Here is a 24895-nt window from a genome sequence, read left to right as displayed (position 1 = left end):
GCATGGCAATGGTCGGATTTAAATTTCTGTTCTGTGAGTTTGGCCCTCTGCGAGGCAATGGTCAAATCCAGGTTTTAATTTTCTGTTATCGACCCTCTGCATGGCAATGGTCGGATTTAAATTTCCGTTCTGTGAGTTTGGCCCTCTGCGAGGCAATGGTCAAATCCAGGTTTTAGTTTTCTGTTATCGACCCTCTGCATGGCAATGGTCGGATTTAAATTTCTGTTCTGTGAGTTTGGCCCTCTGCGAGGCAATGGTCAAATCCAGGTTTTAATTTTCTGTTATCGACCCTCTGCATGGCAATGGTCGGATTTAAATTTCTGTTCTGTGAGTTTGGCCCTCTGCGAGGCAATGGTCAAATCCAGGTTTTAATTTTCTGTTATCGACCCTCTGCATGGCAATGGTCAGATTTAAATTTCTGTTCTGTGAGTTTGGCCCTCTGCGAGGCAATGGTCAAATCCAGGTTTTAGTTTTATGTTATCGGCCCTCTGCATGGCAATGGTCGGATTTAAATTTCTGTTCTGTGAGTTTGGCCCTCTGCGAGGCAATGGTCAAATCCAGGTTTTAGTTTGTTACCGATACTTTACTTGACATTGGTCGTTTGGCATCGGGACTTGAACCATTTTGTTTGTTTTCTTTCATGATTGAAACCCGGACAAAATTAGTGTTTTTATCTTTACTTAGCTTTACTTAAATAATAAGAAAAGATTAAATTTTCATATTATTTAGTAATATCTAAGTAAAGAGGGGCAGCTGTCAACACTCAATTTTGTCCGGGTTGAAAAAAAAATGTGTGTTTTTATTGGGTTTTTTTATTTTTATTTTATTTTACCTTTTTGTTCTATTCTATTTTTTATGTATTTAGATTTTTGCTTTTAATTCAATTTCTATTTTTCTTATCTTCAATTTGTTTTAATAGAGTTAATTAATCAAAATAATTAAAAAATTGAAAAATAAAATTAAAACTGAAAATAAAAAAAAAAAAAAAAAAAAAAAATAATAAAATGAAATTGAAACAAATAGAAAACGTGGAAAAGGGCGCGTGAAGGAGGGTGTCTCAGCAGGGGGGACAAGGTGGTTAAGGAGAATTTTTCCAATATTTCGGAGAGGAGGGGACAAGGTGGTTAGGGGAATATTTGCGAAGATTTGGCAGGAGGAGAATTGGATTTTGGGTGGATCAGAGAGAGAGAAGAAGGGAGGAAGGGCACGCAGGGAAGGAGGATTTTCTGGAATCATCATCCAGAGTTATCATTGGCACCAGCACCGGCAGAGAAGGAGAAGAGCGTGAAGAGGTCACCGGCTACGCAGTGGACGACAGCAGCAAACGTAGTAGCAGGTAAGTCTCTATGCATCCAGACTCATCGTGTGCTTACTGCATAACTGCTTCTGCTACTTCTTCCATCATGAACGTTTTTCCTCTGAATATCCTGGGTTCCCTCATCACCAACCTCCCCTTCTTTTCATTCTCTGTTACACCATATTTCCTCTCTCTGCTATAACTCCCATGCTCACGGCCAATCTCAACAAATCAAAATCCAAAACCCATCGCACAATCCAAGAATGAAGAGATGAACTGGAGCGATGGCCGATGATGGTCTCAGCGGTGAAAGGCGGAGAGCTCGACGAAGAAGAGGCAGCTCGTATGTTTGAACTGGCGGAGACGAACCCCTCCCTGGGTTGCCGGTATCGGAGAGTGCAGACAAGAGCAAGGAAGCAGTGGCGCGAGGGTATTGAGTCCCGGCGGCCTGGAGCTGTTGAGAAGGAATTTGGTGGCCGTGGAGGTGGCCGAGGAGGTGGATGAGTATAGGCATGGGGAGGGACATCATCGTGACAGTGCATGCTCGTCGTGGAGGTTTTAGCAATGGTGAAGTGGATGTTGATGGATGAGGATGGCACGAGCGGATCGGAGATGAAGACGGAGGAAAACCATCCCTGAGAATCGCTGGTTTTTGAAGAGAGAGAAGTGGAAACGATGGTGTCTTGGCTGACGGTGGTTCTGGTGGTGCGAAGGGGTCGCCGGTGAAGCCAAGGCGCGTTCTGTTTGAGGTGACGGTGGTCGGCCATGGCAGAGGTGGTGATCAGTTGTGGTGATTGAACAAGAAACCTTGAATCTCTGGAGAAGGTGCAAATCGGCTTGAAGGAGTGAGAATGAGGATGAATCTCTGAACCCCTAGGAAATTCTAGGTCAGAAGCATTGGACTGGGCCAGGCCCAGAAATGAACGTACGTCCGGGAACATTCAGCCTTTTTTTGACCGTTCGTTCAACATTCCAAATGAACGAGCGCTCGTTATCTAAACAAGCGAACGCTCGTTATCTAAACGAGGGAGCGCTCGTTAACCTTGAGCCTTTTTGACCGTTCGTTAACCATTCCAAACGAACGAACGCTCATTATCCAAACGAGCGAACGCTCGCCTTTTTGACCGTTCGTTCAACATTCTCATCAAACGAGCGAACGTTCGTTGTCCTTAAGCTTTTTTGACCGTTCGTTCAGCACTCTCACCAACGAGCGCTCGTTATCCAAAAGAGCGAACGCTCATTATCCAAACGAGCGAACGCTCGCTTTTTTGACCGTTCGTTCAACATTCTCATCAAACGAGCGAACGCTCGTTGTCCTTAAGCCTTTTTGACCGTTCGTTAACCATTCCAAACGAACGAACGCTCATTATCCAAACGAGCGAACGCTCGCCTTTTTGACCGTTCGTTCAACATTCTCATCAAACGAGCGAACGTTCGTTGTCCTTAAGCTTTTTTGACCGTTCGTTCAGCACTCTCACCAACGAGCGCTCGTTATCCAAAAGAGCGAACGCTCATTATCCAAACGAGCGAACGCTCGCCTTTTTGACCGTTCGTTCAGCACTCTCACCAACGAGCGCTCGTTATCCAAACGAGCGAACGCTCGTTATCCTTAAGCTTTTTGACCGTTCGTTCAAACCTTCTCACCAACGAGTGCTAGTTATCCCAATGAGCGAACGCTCGTTATCCTTAAGCTTTTTGACCGTTCGTTCAAATTTTCTCCCTGAAGAGCACTCGAACGAGCGTTCGTTTCCGAACCAATGAACGCTCGTTACTCAGCTTCAATTTCTCAACGTCCGTTCGTCATGCCTTCAACGAGCGTTCGTTATTGAGTCTTCGTTCTCCACGTCCGTTCGTCATATCTCTTGACGAACGCTCGTCATTCGGTCACATTTCTAAACGTCCGTCCGTTATGTTCCCCAATGGACGTTCGTCCTCTTCCCCAACGAACGTTCGTTCTTTACCTAACGAACGCTCGTTATTCTGAATCTCTTCCCAGCGTCCGTTCAGCCTCTCAATTTTCTTTTGTTTATTTATTTTTTCTTTATTGTCTTATTTTATTTTGTTCTATTTATTTATTTTAGACATTTACTTATCCTAAAATATATATTTAATAATACAATATTGATAGTTTAAATAAAAAGAAATTTCAAAAATATGTTTTAAAGGTTTAAGCACACGTGTGACCGCTCGCGTCGTCCTTGTGCTAAAAACCTTCTCTTCTCCTTAAATAAATTTCAAAAAATATGTTTTAAAGGTTTAAGCACACGTGTGACCGCTCGCGTCGTCCTTGTGCTAAAAACCTTCTCTTCTCCTTAAATAAATTTCAAAAAATATGTTTTAAAGGTTTAAGCACACGTGTGACCGCTCGCGTCGTCCTTGTGCTAAAAACCTTCTCTTCTCCTTAAATAAATTTCAAAAAATATGTTTCAAAGGTTTAAGCACACGTGTGACCGCTCGCGTCGTCCTTGTGCTAAAAACCTTTTCTTCTTTTCTTAAGTAAAATTTACAAAAATATGTTTTAAAGGTTGAACACTCGTGTGATCGCTCGCATCGTCCTAGTGTTCGATACCTTTCTCTCTTATTTATGTAATAGTAAATAACGGTATGAGTGCTCGTGCGATCGTCCGCATCAGCCTAGCACTCAATACTCTCAAGTTTTTCTAAATAAGTAGATAACGGTATGAGTGCTCGTGTGATCGCTCGCATCGGCCTAGTGCTTAATATCGTTATCTCTCTTTTCAAAAATAATTAAAAATATTTAAATATCATTTTAAAGGTATGAGTACTCGTGCGACCGTTCGCGTCGGCCTAGTACTCATTACCTTCTTTTTCTCGAAAATATTAAAAACATAAAAATCTCCAAAAATTAAAAACATCTGCTTTTTCAAACAAACAAAAAGTCTTTCAAGCTAGAACTACGTAACCCTGATTTCTCATTTTGAATGAGAATACGTAGGAGCAAGGTCAATCCTTGTCGGGCCCAAAAAACTAAAAAATATATTTTGTTTATTTAGAATTTTATTTTAGGGGATAATTAAACATTTTGAAAAAACCACATCATATTCGTGCATTTAGTTAAAGGTACTGCCTTAGGGCAGGCGTTGTGGGGTGCTAACACCTTCCCCACGCGTAACCGACTCCCGAACCCAATCTTTGGTTTTCGTGGACCGTGCTTTATCGTTTTGAGGTTTTTCCATAGTTTTCCATAATAAACTATGGTGGCGACTCCAAATCTCTTTTCAAAACTCGTTTCTTTTTTGGATCGTCGTCCCGTCGCGATTCCGGTTGCGACATATACCTTAATAAATGATTTCTTTTATATATAATAAAGTGCAGGGAATAGAAGACACTATCTTGTTCCTAGGCCTTACCGAAAACTTGAGGCCAGGGTGAGTGTGTGGGTTTGTTTATCTGAAACACTGCAACATAACAGAACAGAGAAGGAGAAGAAGCTCAAAATATGGCGGCAGAGTCATCATTGAGGGTGGCGACGACCACTCTTTGCAACCTCAATGGGTCTGAGAGAAGAACAACCCCTCTCTCTCCGCTTCGCTTCATGGGTTTTCGCCCTCGACCCTCTTACTCTCTCACTTCCTCTTCCCTCTCACACTTTTTCGGGAGCACACGCATTAACTCCAATGCTCCCTTTCCACGCCAACACGCTCCCAGAAGACCCTTTTCTGTTTTCGCCATGGCGGCTGACGGTATTCATCTCCTTACCTCTAATAATTTCTTCTATTTGTTTTTAACTTCCTTTCTGCTTCGCGACTAATCTAATGTTTTGAATGTGGACCTGGTTTATTGAGGGAAATCAAAATGAATGAAACTCCTTTTTTCTACAGTTTCCTCCGCTTTTTGGGTTTGTTTCAATTTTGTATCATGCTTAATATATTTGTGTTATTCTTGAATTTCGGCTTCGGTTGTGATATTAGGGAGAAAACCGTTGTTTGTGTGTTGAATTGAGATTTTAAGCGAGATAAGGTGTCCACTTTTATTCTGTAAGACTAGGAACTGTGGTTGGGTTTCTTTCATCCTTTTGGAAATGACCCTTTTTAACTTTGCTTCCAGATTCAAAGAGGAGTGTTCCGTTGAAGGATTATCGTAACATAGGTATCATGGCTCACATAGATGCTGGAAAGACTACTACGACTGAACGAATTCTGTATTATACTGGAAGGAACTACAAAATTGGAGAAGTGCATGAGGGAACTGCAACCATGGACTGGATGGAACAAGAACAAGAAAGAGGGATTACCATTACTTCTGCTGCAACCACTACATTCTGGAATAAGCACCGGATCAACATTATTGATACTCCTGGTCATGTCGACTTCACCTTAGAAGTGGAGCGAGCTCTTAGGGTGTTGGATGGAGCTATATGCTTGTTTGATAGTGTTGCTGGTGTGGAACCACAATCAGAGACTGTGTGGAGGCAGGCAGACAAATATGGGGTTCCACGAATTTGTTTTGTCAACAAAATGGACCGCCTTGGAGCAAACTTTTATCGAACAAGAGACATGATAGTAACAAATTTGGGTGCTAAACCACTTGTAATTCAGTTACCGATTGGTTCAGAAGATAGTTTTGCGGGAGTTGTAGACCTTGTTAGGATGAAAGCTATAGTTTGGTCAGGAGAAGAGCTGGGTGCCAAGTTTGAGATTGTAGATATTCCAGAAGATCTTCAAGAGCTGGCTCAGGATTACCGATCCCAGCTGATAGAAACCATAGTTGAGTTAGATGACCAGGCTATGGAGAACTACCTGGAAGGAATTGAACCGGATGAGGAAACTATAAAAAAATTAATTAGGAAGGGAACCATATCAGCCAGTTTTGTGCCAGTGATGTGTGGTTCGGCTTTCAAAAACAAGGGTGTCCAACCGTTGCTCGATGCTGTAGTTGATTATCTACCATCACCACTTGACTTGCCAGCAATGAAGGGCAGTGACCCAGAAAACCCAGAAGCGACAATAGAGAGGATAGCAAGTGATGATGAACCTTTTGCTGGATTAGCTTTCAAGATCATGAGTGATCCATTTGTAGGCTCCCTTACATTTGTCAGGGTGTATGCTGGAAAGCTAAGTGCTGGGTCTTACGTACTCAATGCAAACAAAGGGAAAAAGGAGAGAATTGGTAGACTTCTAGAAATGCATGCAAACAGCAGAGAGGATGTTAAAGTAGCTTTGGCAGGTGATATTATTGCTCTCGCAGGTTTGAAAGATACTATAACAGGTGAAACATTGTGTGACCCTGATCATCCAATCGTGCTCGAACGGATGGACTTCCCTGATCCTGTCATTAAGGTTGCAATTGAACCCAAGACTAAAGCTGATGTTGACAAGATGGCAACTGGTTTAATCAAGCTTGCACAGGAAGACCCTTCTTTCCACTTCTCCCGTGATGAAGAGATAAACCAGACAGTGATTGAAGGGATGGGAGAATTACATCTTGAAATCATTGTTGATCGGCTCAAAAGAGAATTTAAGGTAATCTCTAATTCATTTCTTTTGAGAATTTTCAATGATCGGTTAGCATGGTTGTGTTTATTAGCTGTTTTTGTCTTTGAAACTCTTAACTCCATCCTTGATGCTGTGCATGGAATAGTTACGATTAGAAGTAATAATGGTAAATAAACATGGACATTATCACATTAGACTGTAGCGGAATCTGTTTGCTTGCACTTTGAATTTTCACTATTACCTGTAAAATAAGAACAAAGGAATAAAGAACCACCCTTGATAAAATCTCTGTATATCATCTGATAAAGCATTAGTTTGTCTGGTGTACTATTCCTTTCCATTTTTATAGGCTTGTTCCCTTGGCGTGAACATTTCTTCCCTTCTCCATATCTCTCTTCCTTTAGTAGTTTTATGCTAAATTACTTTTACACATTTTAAGGATTATGTAGCAATAACATAATTTTGGGAAAATCACATTATCTATATTTGTTAACGCAGGTGGAAGCTAATGTTGGTGCTCCCCAAGTAAACTACCGGGAAAGCATTTCAAAAATCTCAGAAGTGAAGTATGTGCACAAGAAACAGTCAGGTGGACAAGGTCAGTTTGCAGATATCACAGTAAGGTTTGAACCCATGGATCCAGGTAGTGGATATGAGTTCAAGAGTGAAATCAAAGGAGGTGCTGTACCAAAAGAATATATTCCTGGGGTGATGAAAGGATTGGAAGAGTGCATGAGCAACGGTGTGCTTGCTGGCTTTCCAGTTGTTGATGTACGAGCGGTACTTGTAGATGGTTCTTATCACGATGTAGATTCGAGTGTGTTGGCATTCCAGTTGGCAGCAAGAGGAGCATTTAGGGAAGGAGTTAGAAAAGCTGGACCGAAGATGCTTGAACCTATAATGAAGGTTGAAGTTGTTACTCCAGAAGAACATCTAGGTGATGTAATTGGTGATCTCAACTCAAGAAGAGGTCAGATCAACAGTTTTGGTGACAAACCTGGTGGCCTAAAGGTAAGTTTAGTAACTTGGTTCTCTTGGATTATCCTATTAAACTTCTCCTTGTTGGATTGTTATATTAAATTTGAAGGTACTGCTCGAAAGTTCTTGTGCCGTATTGTTTGTCTTAAAATGATCTACATTTCCAAATTCATATATTTTATACACAATTCTAATTTATGGAACAACACCCAAAATGGCAATAAAGGAAAAGTGGGATAAAAAAACCCTCCCAACCTCACCCATCATAATCTTCGAAAAAGACCGTATGGATATTCCCACGAGGTATGATCATAAAAAACAGTGTATATCACCTAGGGGACTGCTCTCTTGTTTATCATGTTGGTTGATTGTAATTGAAAACTTTTGCCTATCGGGCTGGTGAAATAGTAGGATTGAGTAGAGTTGATTCGAAGGTCTTGGGTTCTATATGGGTCTTAGGACTACATGGATACATGTGAATAGGATGAATGAGGACAATGTTCATGTTCTCTTTTTTTTTTTCCTTCAGTGGATTGTTTTGCTTTTAGTTTGGATTGGAGGTGGACTTTATTCCTTTCTTGCTTTTGTTGGTGACAAACGCAGGTTGTTGATGCCCTGGTACCTCTTGCTGAGATGTTCCAGTACGTGAGCACACTCAGGGGGATGACAAAGGGCCGTGCATCCTACTCAATGCAATTAGCCATGTTTGATGTGGTGCCACAGCACATTCAGAACCAACTTGCCTCAAAAGAGCAAGAAGTTGCCGCTTAGTGTATTTGCTTGGTCTCCCAACAAGGAATTTCTTACTTTTGATAGCCGTATTGTGTCCATTGTCAAATAGTTGGGTTTGTTTTTGGTATTTATTTATTGAAATTTTCCTTGTACAAATACAAGGTTAGCCAACTAAAATTTCAGAAGAAAAATAGGAGACGATTTTTCTTCCACATTGGAGAGAGAATGAACTGATATGGGGCAAATAAGAATGCATTTTTTGTTGTTTTGGGGGGAAAAACAAAGCGTGCTAACTTGGATTCGCAAATCCATTCCGAGAACCCAAAATTATTTCCTATCTTTTGTTTTCAGTAGAAACTACAAATCGAATGTGTCCACGTGACATGATGATTTTTCGAAGGTGTGTATAACAGTACATACTGAGTGATTTTGACAACTTAATCACCTAGTTGTGGTAGCACTACCTCCATTTGATGCCAAAAATGATAGATAAGCAAACATTATTTGATTAACTAATAGTGTAAAAGTTTGAATTTGAAGGCAAAAATACTATAATGCAAAAATATTATCTTAAGAGAAGAATAAAGAAGAAGCACAAAATAGCTAAGAATTGTAAAGGAAAAATCACTGGAGCCCCATCCTTAATTGAACAAACGTAAAACTAATTTTCAGATTTTGTTTCCCCCTAATGAGAACCCGATGTTCATTCCCGTACAGACAGCCAAAACGCCAGAAATGGCAATGGTCTATGGTTTCTCAATTACAATACTAACCAAAAGCCAAATCAGCAACTACCAAAATTACGAACCTGCTTTATCTAAGTATATCGTTCCCGATTGAAGAAAACGTATAGAACGTTGGACAATAACTAATCCGAGATAGAACGCAGTACGCACCAGTCGAGAGTAAAAATAAACTGCATTTTGACACGTTTTAAGCTCCTTCCATGAGAGAGCTTCAGGTTTTTTGGCAGACTGTTTTTTTGGACAAGCGTTTCTTGCCCTTGGTGACGGTAGCGGTGGCAGCTGTGGGTTAGAAGAGGCAAGCAGAGATGACGATGAAGGATACCAAGAGTTTGAGGAAGTCGAAGCAGTTGTGGTGGTTGTCGTCATTCAAATCTGGGGGTTGGAATTCAAATTAGGGCTTCTTGGCTTCATTCGGTTTCTTGAATGTGTCTGAGTTGCTGTGCTCTGTAAGTGCATTTTGAAAGTCTGAATGTGAGGTTCATAATCTTTATAACATCTTGTATTGCAATCTTTTGTTCACTCCTGATGCGGGTACAAAACAACAATTCAAAAATCACATCAATCAAATTGAGCAAAAGCAAAAAGCATGACACATATCAAATGGAATGCTTTGTTTTTTTAATCAATTTTTGAAAAAGTGGCGAACATAGCCAAATTAACTATCGGGTGATAATTTTTCTCTTTGTTTCAAGGTTTTTAAAAAAATTCAAGACAATTCAAAAACTGTTCACAAGTAGTTAGATTCAAAACTAGTATAATTTAGTGCAGTCTAGTTTAACAAAACAAATAATAATTTAGTTAATTTCGATTGAACTAATTTTTAGTTTAATTTAAGTAAACTACTTTTTCACTATAGTTTTTAACATTGAGGTAGTTCATTTAATCCTCTTAATGTGAGAGATGTATTATGCATTTTCATTCTTTTATTTTAATCTTATTTCTTTCTCAAAGTTGACAAAAACATATAACTATGTTACTCTTTTCTATCTTCAATGAAACTATTTTCCTATTTTTTACTCTTTAAATTGATATTTTTTCAGGAAAATCTATAACGATTGATTGATATAGTTGAGAGTGTGAAAAACATTTATAAACTAAGAACTTATAGTATTATAGTATGATAGTAAACCAAAGCAAATAATGCCTTTACCCATTCTCTAATAGTGGCATGGTCATCATTTTCTAAGGATTCATCTTGTAAGTTATGAATTCACGGGAAATTATTAAATAACCTCTTTAAGTAAAAAAAAACTCAAAAAAAATTGCTTTATTTAATTAATACTGGTTTCACTAATGTATTTTTGTATTTTGAAATCATATTGTTTTTTTCGGTCATATAAAAACGTGATGATAATTTTGAAATTTTTGTGAACTTATAAGTTTGAGTTCCTTATAAACTGAAGCATATATCTATATGTGTTGGTACCAAAACTGAAATAGTGTTCGATCACTTCTTAAGTCTTATCTTTTATGGACCGTTCGGTCCTTACCATTGGGAAGTGAGAAACCGTTCGGTCTCCACCATTCACAGGGTGTTCGGTTTTGTTCATATATGTTGATGTTTTTTTTTGTTCGGTCCTTAACTGAGTTTGGCCCATGCTTAGGCCTGACTGGTCATTTACCGTTCGGTCGTATTCGGGGTTTATGTTGTTGCAGTTCGGTTTTCTTCTATGAATGAATATTTGGTCTTTAAATGCTGTTATCACTGTTTGACTATGATGGGTTGAGATAGTTGTATTGATCTACTGTGTATGTGAAATTTTATTGACATTCCAATAAGGCATATGTTTCAAGTAATGTGGAAGAGAATTCCAAGGAGGAATGTCTCAGTGAAAAGTGTATTGAAGTGGTAAATGTCTCAGTGAAAAGTGTATCAAAGTGGTGTTATAGTATGAATATGGATAGTGAAATTCACGGAGTTCATCCTGATATTCTGATGATTACCAATTCTCAAGTAGAGATAGATAAGGCATTGTGTGAGAATGGCAGGAGGTCCTAGCCCATAGGTTCTTGGGTGAGTTATAACGGACTAACCTCGGGTGGTAGTTAATGGTTTTCCAGTTACTACACCACCCGAGTGCATGAATGGCCTCAAGCTACATATTCATACAATTCGGATGGTCAAGTTAGGTGTTCGACTTATGTTTGAAGTATAGTGTTCAGTTGTATATGCTTATCCGTATTTGCATTGGTTGTACTTGTACGAAATGTATGTATGTTTGTATAAATAAATTACATTAGCTTACCCTTATTTTCCTGTCTTGTCATGTTGTCCGTTCAATCGTCTTTGTCATTGCAATGATCACCCTGTGGGTGTGAGCAGAATGTGATGAGGGTTCTCTGGAGCAGGCGCTGACAGAAGAAGATGGTTTCCATTAGAGTAAGATAGTCGGTCTTGTGCTTATTTTTGTATCAAGATAGGGCCGTTCAGTGTAATACAATGCTTGTAGGACCGTTCGGTTGATCAGATCGGTTTGCTCTTATGGTTTGTATCAGTATAGGTTTCTGTAAAGTTTTTAATTTTATGGTTATTTTAGGATAACTGTAAGTTAACTTTATTTTTCCTTGTAACTGTTCATTTTATTGTAAATGTAAGTACTCTTAAATATAGATCTATATTTTTGGATGTTTCAAATACAACCTCCAATACAAATTGTCATATTCTCTTATTTTTAGTCGATCTTCCATACCTACTTTTACCTTTACAAAACAATGTTGAGCCTCACTCAATTCCGTTTCATGCCAACAAATTCAATGAGAAAACTGCTCCTTTAATTCACCAAATCAAACCTACCCTAACACCACCAATCAGTTTCATCAGTACAAAAACACAACGTATCCCGCGCACATCTCCATAACACACATAAACATATACACTTCCTAAACGTTTCTTAATAAGCATTAACGTTTTAATGCCTTCAACCGAGGCAAATTTTCCACATCACTTTTGGAATTTATTAAGCACCTCTGTTGACCCTACTTCTTTTCGCAGCAACCAAAACAATTAAGAATGTCATTCAAACAATAAAAGTTTCTTAATAACTTCCTTTATTCGAATAAATTAAATCTCGAAGAATTATATCCAATTTTCTTCTCAACAAAATCATTAAGGAAGAGGTTTTATACACATCCAATTTATTTAACTTAATAAAAAAAATTTGCACAAAGTTATTTCTTTAGGGTAAAAACATAAACTTTCAATTACAATTAAACAAATTCTTAAATAAAATTTATTTCAAACATAATTAAATAAAAAAATTAAGTTTGTTTAAATATTTTAAAATTATTTACTATTAACCAAACTAAAACGTGCTTTTTAGAGAAACAACGATGGACATAAAAAGTACACGAATCACAAAATAATTTAAGAAAAATTTATAAGAAAAATATCCCCATTATAGCTGTACAATGAATCTGAAAGTCAACCAACCCCTTTTAACCCCTGTAGATGAAAACCAAGGCAGGTAGATACATTTCACATCTCCAAATAATGTCAGAGAGCAAAAAGCAAATTAATAGCACAAATTAAGCACCATTGGAAGCCATATTTTCTGTTACGTATATTAAGAACAAAGCTGGTTCAACCAATTCTAGAACATTCTCTTGGTTGTCGATAGTTCAAGCAACATATTATATTAGATAGTAAAAAAACAAATTAAACAATTGAATGTAGAGGTAAAATAATATTTTTTATTTTTTACTGATAAGTTACTTCAGATGCCACTCTTAAATTCGAATGTTGTTTTTTTAATTTTTGTCATGGTCTTGAGAATTTGCATATGTTTGTGGATTAAGTGACTGATCAAATGAATAAGAAGAGACATAAAGAAAAAGAGAGAATTTCGAAGTTGTTGCATTTACATTTAGATACACAAACAAATTTATGAGTAGGGTGATGGCTACAACTTGCCAAACTTTGTAGCCAAGAATAAACACAATGGGCCTACAAAACTTAAATCAACTACATAGTACATTAACTTGAGCCACACATATATAATACAAAATCTAGAGTCTCAACCACGTACTAATAATTTTTTAAACCAATCCAGTGTCGTATTCCCATATAAAGCCACTTGAAAGTTGAGACTCGATAGCTCAGAACAAGATATTTTATTTAAGTGGTTCTAATCAATACTGATTAAAACTCCTGATTAGGATAATATTCTTTGTTGGGTTAGTGGATTCATTCAATACTCAATTGATTAGCCATAAAAATATCTGCTTTAAAAAAGACTTAAATTTAAAATGTGACATGAAAAAGATTGTATTGCAAGTACTAGATATTTTCGTCGTCCCTTGGAAGAATCACAGTTCAAATGTATATATAATGGATGGAATAGACATCAATTATGGGACTAATACGAATTGCGTCTGCCAAAGTTTAATAAAACTGATATTAAATTTGCATCAAAGATACTCTACATATATACATTAAGTCTACACGATATGAACAACACGCGTGTTAGTTACAACTATAAGCTGCATATAAGGCAAAAATAAATAAATAGATTTATCCTTTTTTTTATTAAAATTTATTTTAATCCTTTATCTTTTTAAATATTATATGTTAATTAAGTATGGATCTTTTGTTCTTAAGACGTAGTGACTATATATATTTTTATTTCAGAATATAGTTTGTATTTTCAGGGTTTTTTTTTCAGTAACTTGAGAGACGTATTTTTCTTACGTTGTTTTTATGTTGTTTCTAATCTTTTAGGCTTAACAATTAGTTTAACTTTTCACACTTTTTATGCAGGTATGGAGACACGATTCACTTTTTGAATCAATTAAAAGAGGGCTCAAAATGGTTCTCCAATTGGAAATGATCAATGTGTTTGGGAGGGTAACATTGATTTAAAGTTAATGAATAGAATCCAAAATAAATCTTTTTAAATTATTGTTGCAGACAAAATATACGAGATCGTTCCATTTTGAGTACTATGTATCTTCTATTCTATCTTAATTTTACCGGTTTTATATACTTTTTAGCTTATAATACTTTTGTCAAAATTAAAATCCACCTTCTTAGTTTTTCTTCTTCTCATTAAGTAACAACGATGAGTATTATTACTTGTATTAAAATTTATTATATTATTTTTTAATTTGTTTCATATTATATATTTATTCTAGTTGATTGTAATAAAATTGAGATAACTATATTCTAATTTATTTATTAACATTCATATTTTATTATACTTAGTCTTGAGGGTTAAAGATTTGTTTAAGATAAATGTAAAAATCATATTTATTGTTATATAATCCTTCAGTCTTGTATGATGAAATTTGCTTAAGATATGTCGAAATTTTATTTATTATTACGTAACTTCTCAATATTAAGGGATACTTATTTAATAATAAATAGATTAGAATATTGTCCATCATGACCTTTAGGTTGTATTCACTTGAGATGATGAATTTGGGGAGAGTGACTAGATGAATTTGAGAAGATTTAAGAGTGAGTTGATTGTTGTTTGTTTTAAGAGATTTGAAGGTGAATGATAATGAATTTGGAAGTAAAGCTTGTGAAAATTAGTGTAAAATTTGACCGATGAGACAAATTAAAAAAATGATTTAATTAGTAAAAATTGAAGATTACCAAAATACCCTTAATAATATAATTAATAAAAAATTATAATTGTTAATATTATATATATAATTGTAAAATTATTATAAGAAAAAAAATTAATTTTTAACATGAAAAAAACGTTATTATTTTTATTATTATTTGTTATTACTATTTTTATTATTATTATCATTATTTATTTTGTATTATTATTATTATTAGTATTATTATTATTTGTTGTTTTATTATTATTATTATTATTATTTGTTATTATTACTATTATTTATTATTATTATTATTATATTATTATTACTATTTGTTATTATTATTATTATTTGTTATTATTATTATTACTACTATTATTATTATTATTATAATTATTCACGTTGTAATAACATGCTTTTCTTTTTCTTTTTCTTTTTCATATCATCATAAGCTCATTGCATGCATTTTTCATATATTGGCAGAAGCTTGTTGAATATTTATTAGAAGAGGGTAAAAGTGCATTTTAGGATAAATACCTCCAAATCTCATCAGTCGGTGAAGAATGAAAAAGATGATACATCCTGCAAATCATTGTCTTCCATCGCTTCCAAATACATGAAAACGAACATAATATAATATGTAAATCTGTCGTCTTAAATCACGATAAATAGTGCATCACGTTTAAACGAACACGAGCTTAGTCTTGACAATAAAACTTGTTTAAGATAACTCAAAATACTACACATTATTATATAACCCCCTAGTTATGAACAAATAGACTTCTTTTGGGTTAATAAAAAATCATACCTATCATTATACTAGCGCTGAGTGATAAGACTTGCTTAAAGTTGGTCAAAATCCTACCTATTGCTACACATTCCTTTAGTCTTGAGTGATAAATTTCTTTTAGGATAGGTCACACTCCTCCTTATCACTATACATTCCTTCAATCTCAAGCTATACTATTTGATTAAGGTAGGTTAAAATTTCACACCTGGATGATGGTGATACTTCTAATTATCTTTTTAGTTGCAACATGGTTACCTTCCATGTGTCTTTTCCTAATTGATTGTTATTTGAAATGTCTCATATTTTGGTAGTTACAATTTTTTTTATCCATTCTCTTGCCTTTTGGCCTTTATTTTCCCCACTTTTCTTTCTATCCAACTATGTTATGTTTTCTCTCCCATCTTTCCTTACATTTCCTTTGTGCCTGTTGCCGTGGGTTTCTCCTTCAACTTCTACTCAATCCTTTTGTACATGCTTTTCTTTTTATTTTTCTTCTTAGATTATTATACTTTGTACTTGATGTTTTTAAGGAAACCACCATACACACTTTGATTAAGAAGGTTCACTCTTTTCAGCATGCAGAAGCCTTAAGCCATTATGGGAATGAAAAGGATGCACATGTTATTTCTTGTCCCCTTAAAGAACTTATTTGTCAAAATTTCTCATCCAAAAGTCCTTTCTATTGTTTATCATACATTATTTGCTAAGTTAGGTTTATGTCTTCCCCTTAATTTCTTTGAGAAAGATTTTTTGCATGAAATAAGTTTTGATATAGAAAAACTACATTATAATAGTTGGATGAGCCTTTTTTTCTAGTCCTTCATACTTTATGCATACATTTTGGTTTTGTCCCGACATCAAACTCTTATACTTTTTGAATTTGTATTATATATCTATTAGAACTTCATGGACCTCTTTTAAATATGTGAGTGGTTGAGTTGTTATAAGTCTTTCAAAGATAAGTTTCTTAAGACTCATGCCCTAATTCACAATGTTAACTTGTTAAAGGGGTTTCTCTTATATTGGACTTTGACTCCCACATTTAACTTCCTTGAGAATTAAAGAATCTTAATGAATCTAAAGTTTTTTTTTGTGAGAAGCTTGAGAAACTGGATATTTTTTGACACCTCAACTCTTCTTAAATTAGAATATTGCTTTTTGGACTTCAAAAGTCTTCATTGATATTTCCCTTATTCTCCTTAAATTGTAACTTCTTTCAATTTTATTAATATGCTTACCCTTTTGTAGAAAATACAATGGCTTTATGCCAAAAGGTTTCAACCTTAAAACTCTAACTAAATGATGAAATTTCACTTCAAGGTTAAGATTACTATATCAAGTGCCAACTCACCAAAGCGCTTCACAAATGCTCTTAGGGTCTCTTCTTCTATTGTTCAATGTTTACTTGGGCAACAAACATCAAGTGATGAGGATAAAAGGTTGTAAATCGTGTTTTGAACTTTATGACTAGAGTGTCAAAACATTCTATTGAGTGAGGTGACAACCTAATGAAGCAACTTAGAACGACTCCTTCAACAATGTAGAAAAAACTTAAAGGATTGAGCCTTCAATCATGAAGTTTTATATCAAGGATGTACATATTGATGTGTTCATTTGAGTCAAATGTTTATCATACTTGTCTAAGATGGAGACTTTTTAGTTTGTCGATAGAGTAATTTTGGTTATGTTGTTGACAAAGTGGTGTCAACAAGAACTAAAAGGTGTTTGGGTATAAACATGATAGTAATCTAGTTTTCAAACTATTTTCATCTTGTATTCTTGACATAAGTGGAAGGTTCAATGGCCTTAGGATATTTTTTTCTTTTTTGCTATACTTAGGTTTTGGATGGGAGGGATGATTTGTCTTTCCTCTATACATTGTTGAATCCAAGCATTCTCATTCTCCAAGGCCTCCATGTATTCAATATTATTTTTCTTCAACATCTTAATTTCCTTTCAAAGTTCAAGTCACAATTCTCTTCCATTAGTAATTAGTAATTAGTGTGTTCTCTTTACAACTATTGGATGAAATTCAATATTTCATCATATTTCGAGTGGATACTATGTGATTTCTTAAAAAAATCTTATTTAACTCCACACTAAGAATCAAATAACCTTTACAAGAGTCCAAAATGTCAATGTTTTCTCCTCTATCATCAAATAAGAAAAAAAAAATTTAAAAAGACACTTTAATATTTAATCAATAAAAAAATAAGATAATAAATATGTAATAATAAATATTTCATATCTTAATATAATATTATTATAGTGAATTCTAATTTTTACCTTAAAAATATTAACAAATTTATATTATTTATAGCTAACTATTAATTGAGTTTGTATTCTAAATAGATTTTAGAATTAGTGGTGTACCTAAAATATTTATTAATGTTATCCTCAAAAGGTTGACTCAGTTATGCATAAAATACAATTATGGTGCCAATGTGTATTCGGATTGCATGAAACACAATTATGGATTATTGTTTATTGGTCTGAAAATTTAATTTTAGTTCACATCGAGCTAGAGCCCCAATATAACTGATAAACCATCTTGCTTATGTAGAATAATGAAGAGGAAGAAAATATTTTGTTATGGAAAATAATTGGTATGAATAAGAGAAAGGAGAAGAAAAGAAAAATAAAATTATCAATTAAGGCGTAATAATTAAGCTATATGAAATTATAGAAGAAATCAGTTTAAAAGTAAAAATACGGTACAGATATTCGCATACCGTCTTTATTTTAAAATAAAGTCACCGGATCAAGCGTGATGCACCTAAACTCTTCAGTCGACCAAACGAAGGTTGGGTAGCTGATTCCATTCCAAGCTCAATTATTATTTTTCTCTTATGAATTTATCTTAAATACTTTTTTTTCTCTAATTTCAGTGAAATGGTTTTTAAAGTATTCAATGAGACAAAATCATATATGTTTAAATAATTTTACCTTTTATGCCCTATCTCACATTTTGTTTTTGTTACTATTTTTTTTCTATAAATTTTAGTTTATGTAATTTTATTTATTTTGTTGAAAATATTAATTTATTAATTTTTGTCTCTATAAAATTTAACACTCTCAAATATATTGGGGAATTATAATAAAAATCTAATATATTAATTTTAGAAAATAAGTTACGTTACAATCCTTATTTAGTAATTAAATATAAAACGTCTAATGACCCAAGACGACTTCAATTATAAAATAAGAAAATAGTAAACATAATGAAATATTTATGTTTTAAGAATGACAAGTTCTATTCAATTAAAAACATTTTAATTCAAACTAAAGAGATAAAAATCTTAGTGGTATGCTTAGAGACACACGTATGATATATTTTATGACATCAAAACACTTAACCGTTTCATAGTTTTTATAATTTTTTTAATATTTACTATTTTGATTTTTTTTTTCATTTTTATCATATTAACATATTTGAACTCAAAGTTTGAAGAGTGATTCTCTTACTTTCCTTATACATTATTTTCTTGTCAAATAAAATCTAAACCATTCGAAGATTAAAGGATGATACTAATATTTGAGAATCCAAGGGCAAAATATCTTTTTTTTCCTTTTCTTTTTTAATTTTAACCTTATATTAATAATTTTTCTTACTTGAATAACATCATATTTTCATTCTTCTTTGCTTCGACGAGAAATAGACTTGTATATCTATACTTTGGAATACAACCTTTACAATTTATACCCTTCTAAGAACAACAGCTCTTGCATAATTCATGAATTTAAAACAATATTTAAATAAATTAAAACAAAGGATTCATATAATATAGGAAAAAAAAACAAGTAATTGTACTCACGCGCATTTAATACCAAGTTTTATTTTTAAATAAATAAAAAATAATAAATAGATAATAAATGTTAAATTTTATATTTTATTCAAAAGTTTATTTTACCAAAACTTATATTAAGTTATATTCTCTAAACTCTTAAAGTTTACAAAATAATTACGATTTCATTGTACAATTAAATCATAACATGAAAGGAGCAAGACAAGGAGAATGATTGATTAGTTCGAAGTGTGTTATAATAACTGCTATTAAAATTTTCTGTTTTCTTCTCTTTTAAATGATTGGTTAGAGGAAATGTTAATGGTATAAGATTTATTTGAAAGTTGACACGGTTTGTCTTTAATTTTTGTATAGTGTCAAGAGAAAGATTTACTTATACTTTGTAATAATAACAATATTAAGAATCATGAAACAATATATTTATTGACATGGTATTATAGAAGGGTATATTTTACCATTCTTTCGAATAACATTGACATTATTAATATTCATCAGTGTTATTTGGCGGTGTGTTACATCATCGTTATTACACATCTAAAAAACTAATTTAAAACAAGTATTAAATTAAAAGATCTAAAAATAGAATAAGAAAGATAAAAACATTTTTTTTTCTTTCTGCAGAGATTGATAAAAATCATCCTAGAAAGACCAATATAATACATGCAATTATTGAAACTATTTTTTATGTTGTACTTAGCTTTCACGAATGCAACATGTATTGGTATAATAATGTTAATGGTGGAAACCGAGGTTAGCCGAGTGAATATAAATAGATTAGCTGCAAGAGAGAGTAGAGAACCATGGTTTGATAGAAAGTGCACGCTTTCCCGGAAAAAGAGAGCCAAATTCACACATTTTGGCAGAGGCAGTCCAACAAGACACGCACCCTCAATCAATCGTAACGTGTCATCCCTTGAATCTGCATGCCATATTGTCGTTAACCTCTTCAATAGCCTAATAAACGCACTTGTCCTCACTCCTCTGCTTTACCAACCTCTCTGCTAATTCCCAAACTTCTTCTCAGAACTGTTACGGATTTCATCGTTGACATGGCCGTTCGTCGCTTTCTTCTCAGCAAAACCTCGTGCTGCAGCGTCGTATTTTTGTCGTGGATGTTGGTGACGCTGATGAGAGTGCAGGGTGCAGGCGCCAGGCCCAACCGGAGGGAGCTGGACTCGTTCATAAAGTTACCCACCGAAGCGGTGGATGACGAGTCGGATGAACTGGGAACGCGATGGGCGGTTCTGGTGGCCGGTTCAAACGGCTTCGGAAACTACAGGCATCAAGTGAGTTGGTTCATTTGATTTCTAAAATTAGATAATGAGTTAATTCGTTTGTGTTTTTGTTTTTAACTAATGGTATGATTAAGTACAGGCAGATGTGTGCCATGCGTACCAGTTGCTTATCAAAGGTGGAGTGAAAAAAGAAAACATTGTGGTGTTTATGTACGACGACATAGCCCACAACAAGCAGAATCCCAGACCTGGAGTGATCATCAACCATCCTCGGGGTCCAGATGTCTATGCTGGGGTTCCTAAGGTCATTTCCTTCTCTCTGCTAATTCCTTTTCTATTTAAGCTAACAAACTTAATTATTCTAGTATTACCTGCGCTTATGCTTAATTAATCCGCTCGTGTCAAACTTTCACACTTTTTTGAGCTTTAATTTCTTCTCAATTATTTAACAGCTGCCAAAGGTTTCCATGTTAGTCTTTCGAAATGGGAAAACTTTTTTCTCAACCTTTCTTTTTTAAAACAAGGTGGTGCAACATGTCTGCTGATTTATGTGATGTTTGTATATTTGAAAGAAAAAACACGCATATATATATTAAGCGAGTCTTTTGCCTTTGAGATACAGTTGTACTATATTAACATTCATTTCTCACTTTTAGAAGAAGAGAGTGGTGTATTATGAATGGAAAAACACTAAAAAAAGTGTGGTGAAAAAAAAATTATTTAAAAAACATTTAATCATACCTAGTAGTTGTTGGAAACAGACGTTAAATTACGCAAAAAAGATTTGACATTCTTCTGTCATTGTCTGATTGTGCGTTGGAGCATATAAGTCTAAAGTTTTTTTTGGTGGAAAGCAACGTTGATATTAGATCATATCGAATGAAACTAATATATATACAAAAAATAAAAAATAAAACTCCGTATGAAACTTTTGTTGCTGCCAACAATTGACTTAATTAATTGTGGTACTTGGCATATGGATGGTGGTGGAGTGACTTAAATTCTAATATATTCGATTTGATAAATTAGGAGAGAACACTGGTAAACGCAATTATTGCGTTATTGATAGACATTAGATGTCTAAAGTTTGCGTTCACTGTTGATGATATTTTTCAAATAGTAATATTTTAATGGTCAATTCACAAGGCACTAGCTCCATTGTCTAAACAAATTAGCCATTACAGTGACAAATAGAAAACGAATCGTTACCATTTGTTCTTGTGTGTAAAGAGAAAAGGATTTGTTACCTAGAGTATTAGAAAATTGCTTATCTTGTGGTGTTCCGTTCATTGAATTTGTCCCTTGATTTTTTATTTTTTTTTTTCATTTTAGGATTACACTGGTGAGAATGTGAATTCCAGGAATTTCTTCGCCGTTCTTCTGGGGGACAAGAAAAAAGTGAAGGGAGGAAGTGGCAAGGTGATTAATAGCAAAGCAGAAGATAGAATATTTATATACTACTCTGATCATGGAGGTCCAGGAGTTCTTGGTGAGTTAAGCTTTTCATTTCTTTTTCCAGTTGTTTCTGATTAAGAACCTTCAGAACTCAGTCATTAGTATTTGAACGTAGTTGTATGAACTAAAATTGTGTAAGGGCGAAAAACTGTTCAAACCAGAAGCATGTTTATACTGGATAAAGACATTATAGGTTTGTGAATTCTAATTTGATTGTAGGGATGCCAAACTTGCCCTACCTTTATGCTATGGATTTTGTGGATGTCTTGAAGAAGAAACATGCATCTAGAGGCTACAAGAAGATGGTAAAAAATCATTTCTTGAGTATATGATGACTGGAAATGATGCCGATAACTTTAATTAAGTTGTGAAAAAGTTACGATTTGGCGATGTAGGTGATATACGTAGAAGCATGTGAAAGTGGGAGCATTTTTGAGGGTATAATGCCCAAGAATTTGAATATTTATGTCACAACAGCATCGAATGCCCAAGAGAATAGTTGGGGAACTTATTGTCCTGGAATGCATCCTTCTCCTCCTCCAGAATACATCACTTGCCTGGGGGATTTGTACAGCGTTGCTTGGATGGAAGACAGGTATAAATACATTTTTCTTGTGTTCAAGTTTAACCCACTATAAACATTAAAAAAAAAAAAACTCTTTTCACTTACAGCTCTGCACCTTGCTCACTTTGGTCAACGTCCTTTTGTTGTTCCTTTAGGTCTTTGATGACATTGAAAGTAAATTGTAATGGCCAAAATTTGAATTTTTTTAGTGAAAAATGGATTGATGATATTGGCACTATAAATGTTAACTTCCGCTCTGTTTGAAATGCGAAACTGACTTCCACTTACATTTTCTGCAGTGAGAGTCACAATCTGAAAAAAGAAACCGTGGCACAACAATACCAATCGGTAAGATGTTTTGAATGAATTGCAGTGCTGTGTATTTTGAATAATAGCATTGGGGGAAAAGAAAACAAGAAACATTTTTTCTTGTGCAGGTAAAACATCGGACTTCAAATCTTCAGAACTACGGGATGGGTTCACATGTAATGGAATATGGTGATGCCAACATCACAGCCGAAAAGCTTTATTTATACCAAGGTTTTAATCCTGCCACTGTGAACTTCCCTCCATTCAACGCCAGACCAGAAGCTAAAATGGAAGTTGTTAACCAGAGAGATGCAGATCTTTTCTTCATGTGGCAAATGGTATGCCTATTTTCCCCTCAAATCAAGTCATCATCATCTACTTCACCATTTATAGATTTCTCTACGTCCTCGATCAGATTTATTGCTCAAATACTGTTACTATGGTAATAACATCTATTTACAAAAGTGGTTTTGCTTCAACAGTATCAGAGATCAAACCAGCAGCCAGAAACGAAGACAGACATCCTCAAACAGATTACGGAGACAGTGAAGCATAGGAAACACTTAGATGGTAGCGTGGAATTGATTGGAGTTTTGTTGTATGGACCAGGAAAAGCTTCTTCTGTTCTACAATCCGTGAGGACTCCTGGTCTTCCCCTTGTTGATGACTGGACATGCTTAAAATCAATGGTAAACAAAAATAACTAATTTTTTTTTCTGTTAACATTCATTGCACAGTTGTATTCTTTTCCTTAAATAAATTTTCTTCTATCACTTCTTCCACACATTGTGTGACCAAAATGCATGTGATGAGAGGTTGGACCAATCCTGTCCAAAAATTTGATTGATGTACATATTCCACAAAAGGGAAACATCAGTTTTTGATTACTGATACACAACTTGGGGTTGCAGGTCCGGGTGTTTGAAACTCACTGTGGGTCTCTGACTCAGTATGGAATGAAACACATGCGAGCATTCGCCAACATATGCAACAGTGGCGTTTCTGAGACCTCCATGGAGAATGCATGTGTGGCAGCCTGCGGTGGCTATCATGCTGGCCAATTACATCCATCAAACACAGGATACAGTGCTTGATTTTGGGCTGTACACACAGAGACTGTTTGATAATGTAATACTCTGAATTGCATTCTTACTACTGGTTTCTGCTGCTTAGATCAAATTTGTTCTTTGTATAACTTGAGTAGCCCTATACCATATTAATTATACTGGTAGTGTATATAAGCGTAATAGTACCCTTTTACATAAAATAAGTACAATATTAGTTAGTGTGGTTCGTGCTGCTCTAGTATCTTGGTGAACGCCATTCCTTCAAATCCAGGACATCTTTCTTATCTTAGTTTTTAGTCTGATCTCTTGCTATCCTTTCAAGAAATTAATCACGAGCAACATATCTTGAACTTCGCAAAGAAGGATAATATATATATATATATATATATATATATATATATATATATATATATATATATATATATATCCTTTTAAAATCCGAAATCAATCGTTCTTCCTTAGCTCTGCTTCGATCGTCCATCTTAACTCTGCCCCGTGCCTTGATTGTCCTAGCTTTTTTATGTAATCTTTTTAGATTGGTGGTTGACCATCAATCTTTTTAAAAAAGGTTTTAATATAATTCTGGAAAAAATTATCTAGACATTAATCTCTTCTTTCTAGGCTTCATAGCAATTAAATCCACTAACTATATGCTTCATGGCAATTAAATCCATTAACTATCCATTAATATAATATATTTTTAGATAATAAAACTCATTAATTATTCATTTAATTAATATTGACGTTAGATAATAAAACTCATTAATTATTCATTTAATTAATATTGAACAAACTCATTAATTATTCATTTAATTAATATTGACGTCTGTTCGTGGCTACTATTCTACCTACTATTTTAGCAATATTTTTGAGTTTTTTTTTTAATTCCAAATTTTCATGGTTTCTTTTATT

General features: G+C 34.5%; 2 protein-coding genes across 2 annotated transcripts; both read left to right on the top strand.

Annotated features, from left to right (window-relative positions):
- Nucleotides 1-4648: 4648 nt before the first annotated feature.
- On the top strand, nt 4649-8675 carry LOC148206863 (elongation factor G-2, chloroplastic-like). The gene is made up of 4 exons (XM_088104852.1): nt 4649-5001; nt 5366-6780; nt 7252-7764; nt 8335-8675. Exons 1-4 carry the CDS (start codon nt 4758-4760, stop codon nt 8500-8502), a joined length of 2340 nt encoding a protein of 779 aa, XP_087960978.1. The 5' UTR covers nt 4649-4757; the 3' UTR covers nt 8503-8675.
- Nucleotides 8676-20137: 11462 nt separating this feature from the next.
- On the top strand, nt 20138-24272 carry LOC148206862 (vacuolar-processing enzyme-like). Its single transcript, XM_088104851.1, has 9 exons — nt 20138-20638; nt 20727-20891; nt 21920-22076; nt 22262-22347; nt 22438-22637; nt 22907-22955; nt 23045-23254; nt 23399-23605; nt 23828-24272. The coding sequence occupies exons 1-9, from the start codon at nt 20402-20404 to the stop codon at nt 24008-24010; spliced, it is 1494 nt and encodes a 497-aa protein (XP_087960977.1). The 5' UTR covers nt 20138-20401; the 3' UTR covers nt 24011-24272.
- Nucleotides 24273-24895: the final 623 nt, after the last annotated feature.

This window comes from Vigna umbellata, chromosome 1 (assembly GCF_029865625.1).
Source record: "Vigna umbellata cultivar VRB3 chromosome 1, Vumbellata_1.0, whole genome shotgun sequence".
Taxonomy (NCBI): domain Eukaryota; kingdom Viridiplantae; phylum Streptophyta; class Magnoliopsida; order Fabales; family Fabaceae; genus Vigna; species Vigna umbellata.
The sequence above is the reverse complement of the archived record's forward strand: the minus strand, read 5'-3'. Positions and strand labels throughout refer to the sequence as shown.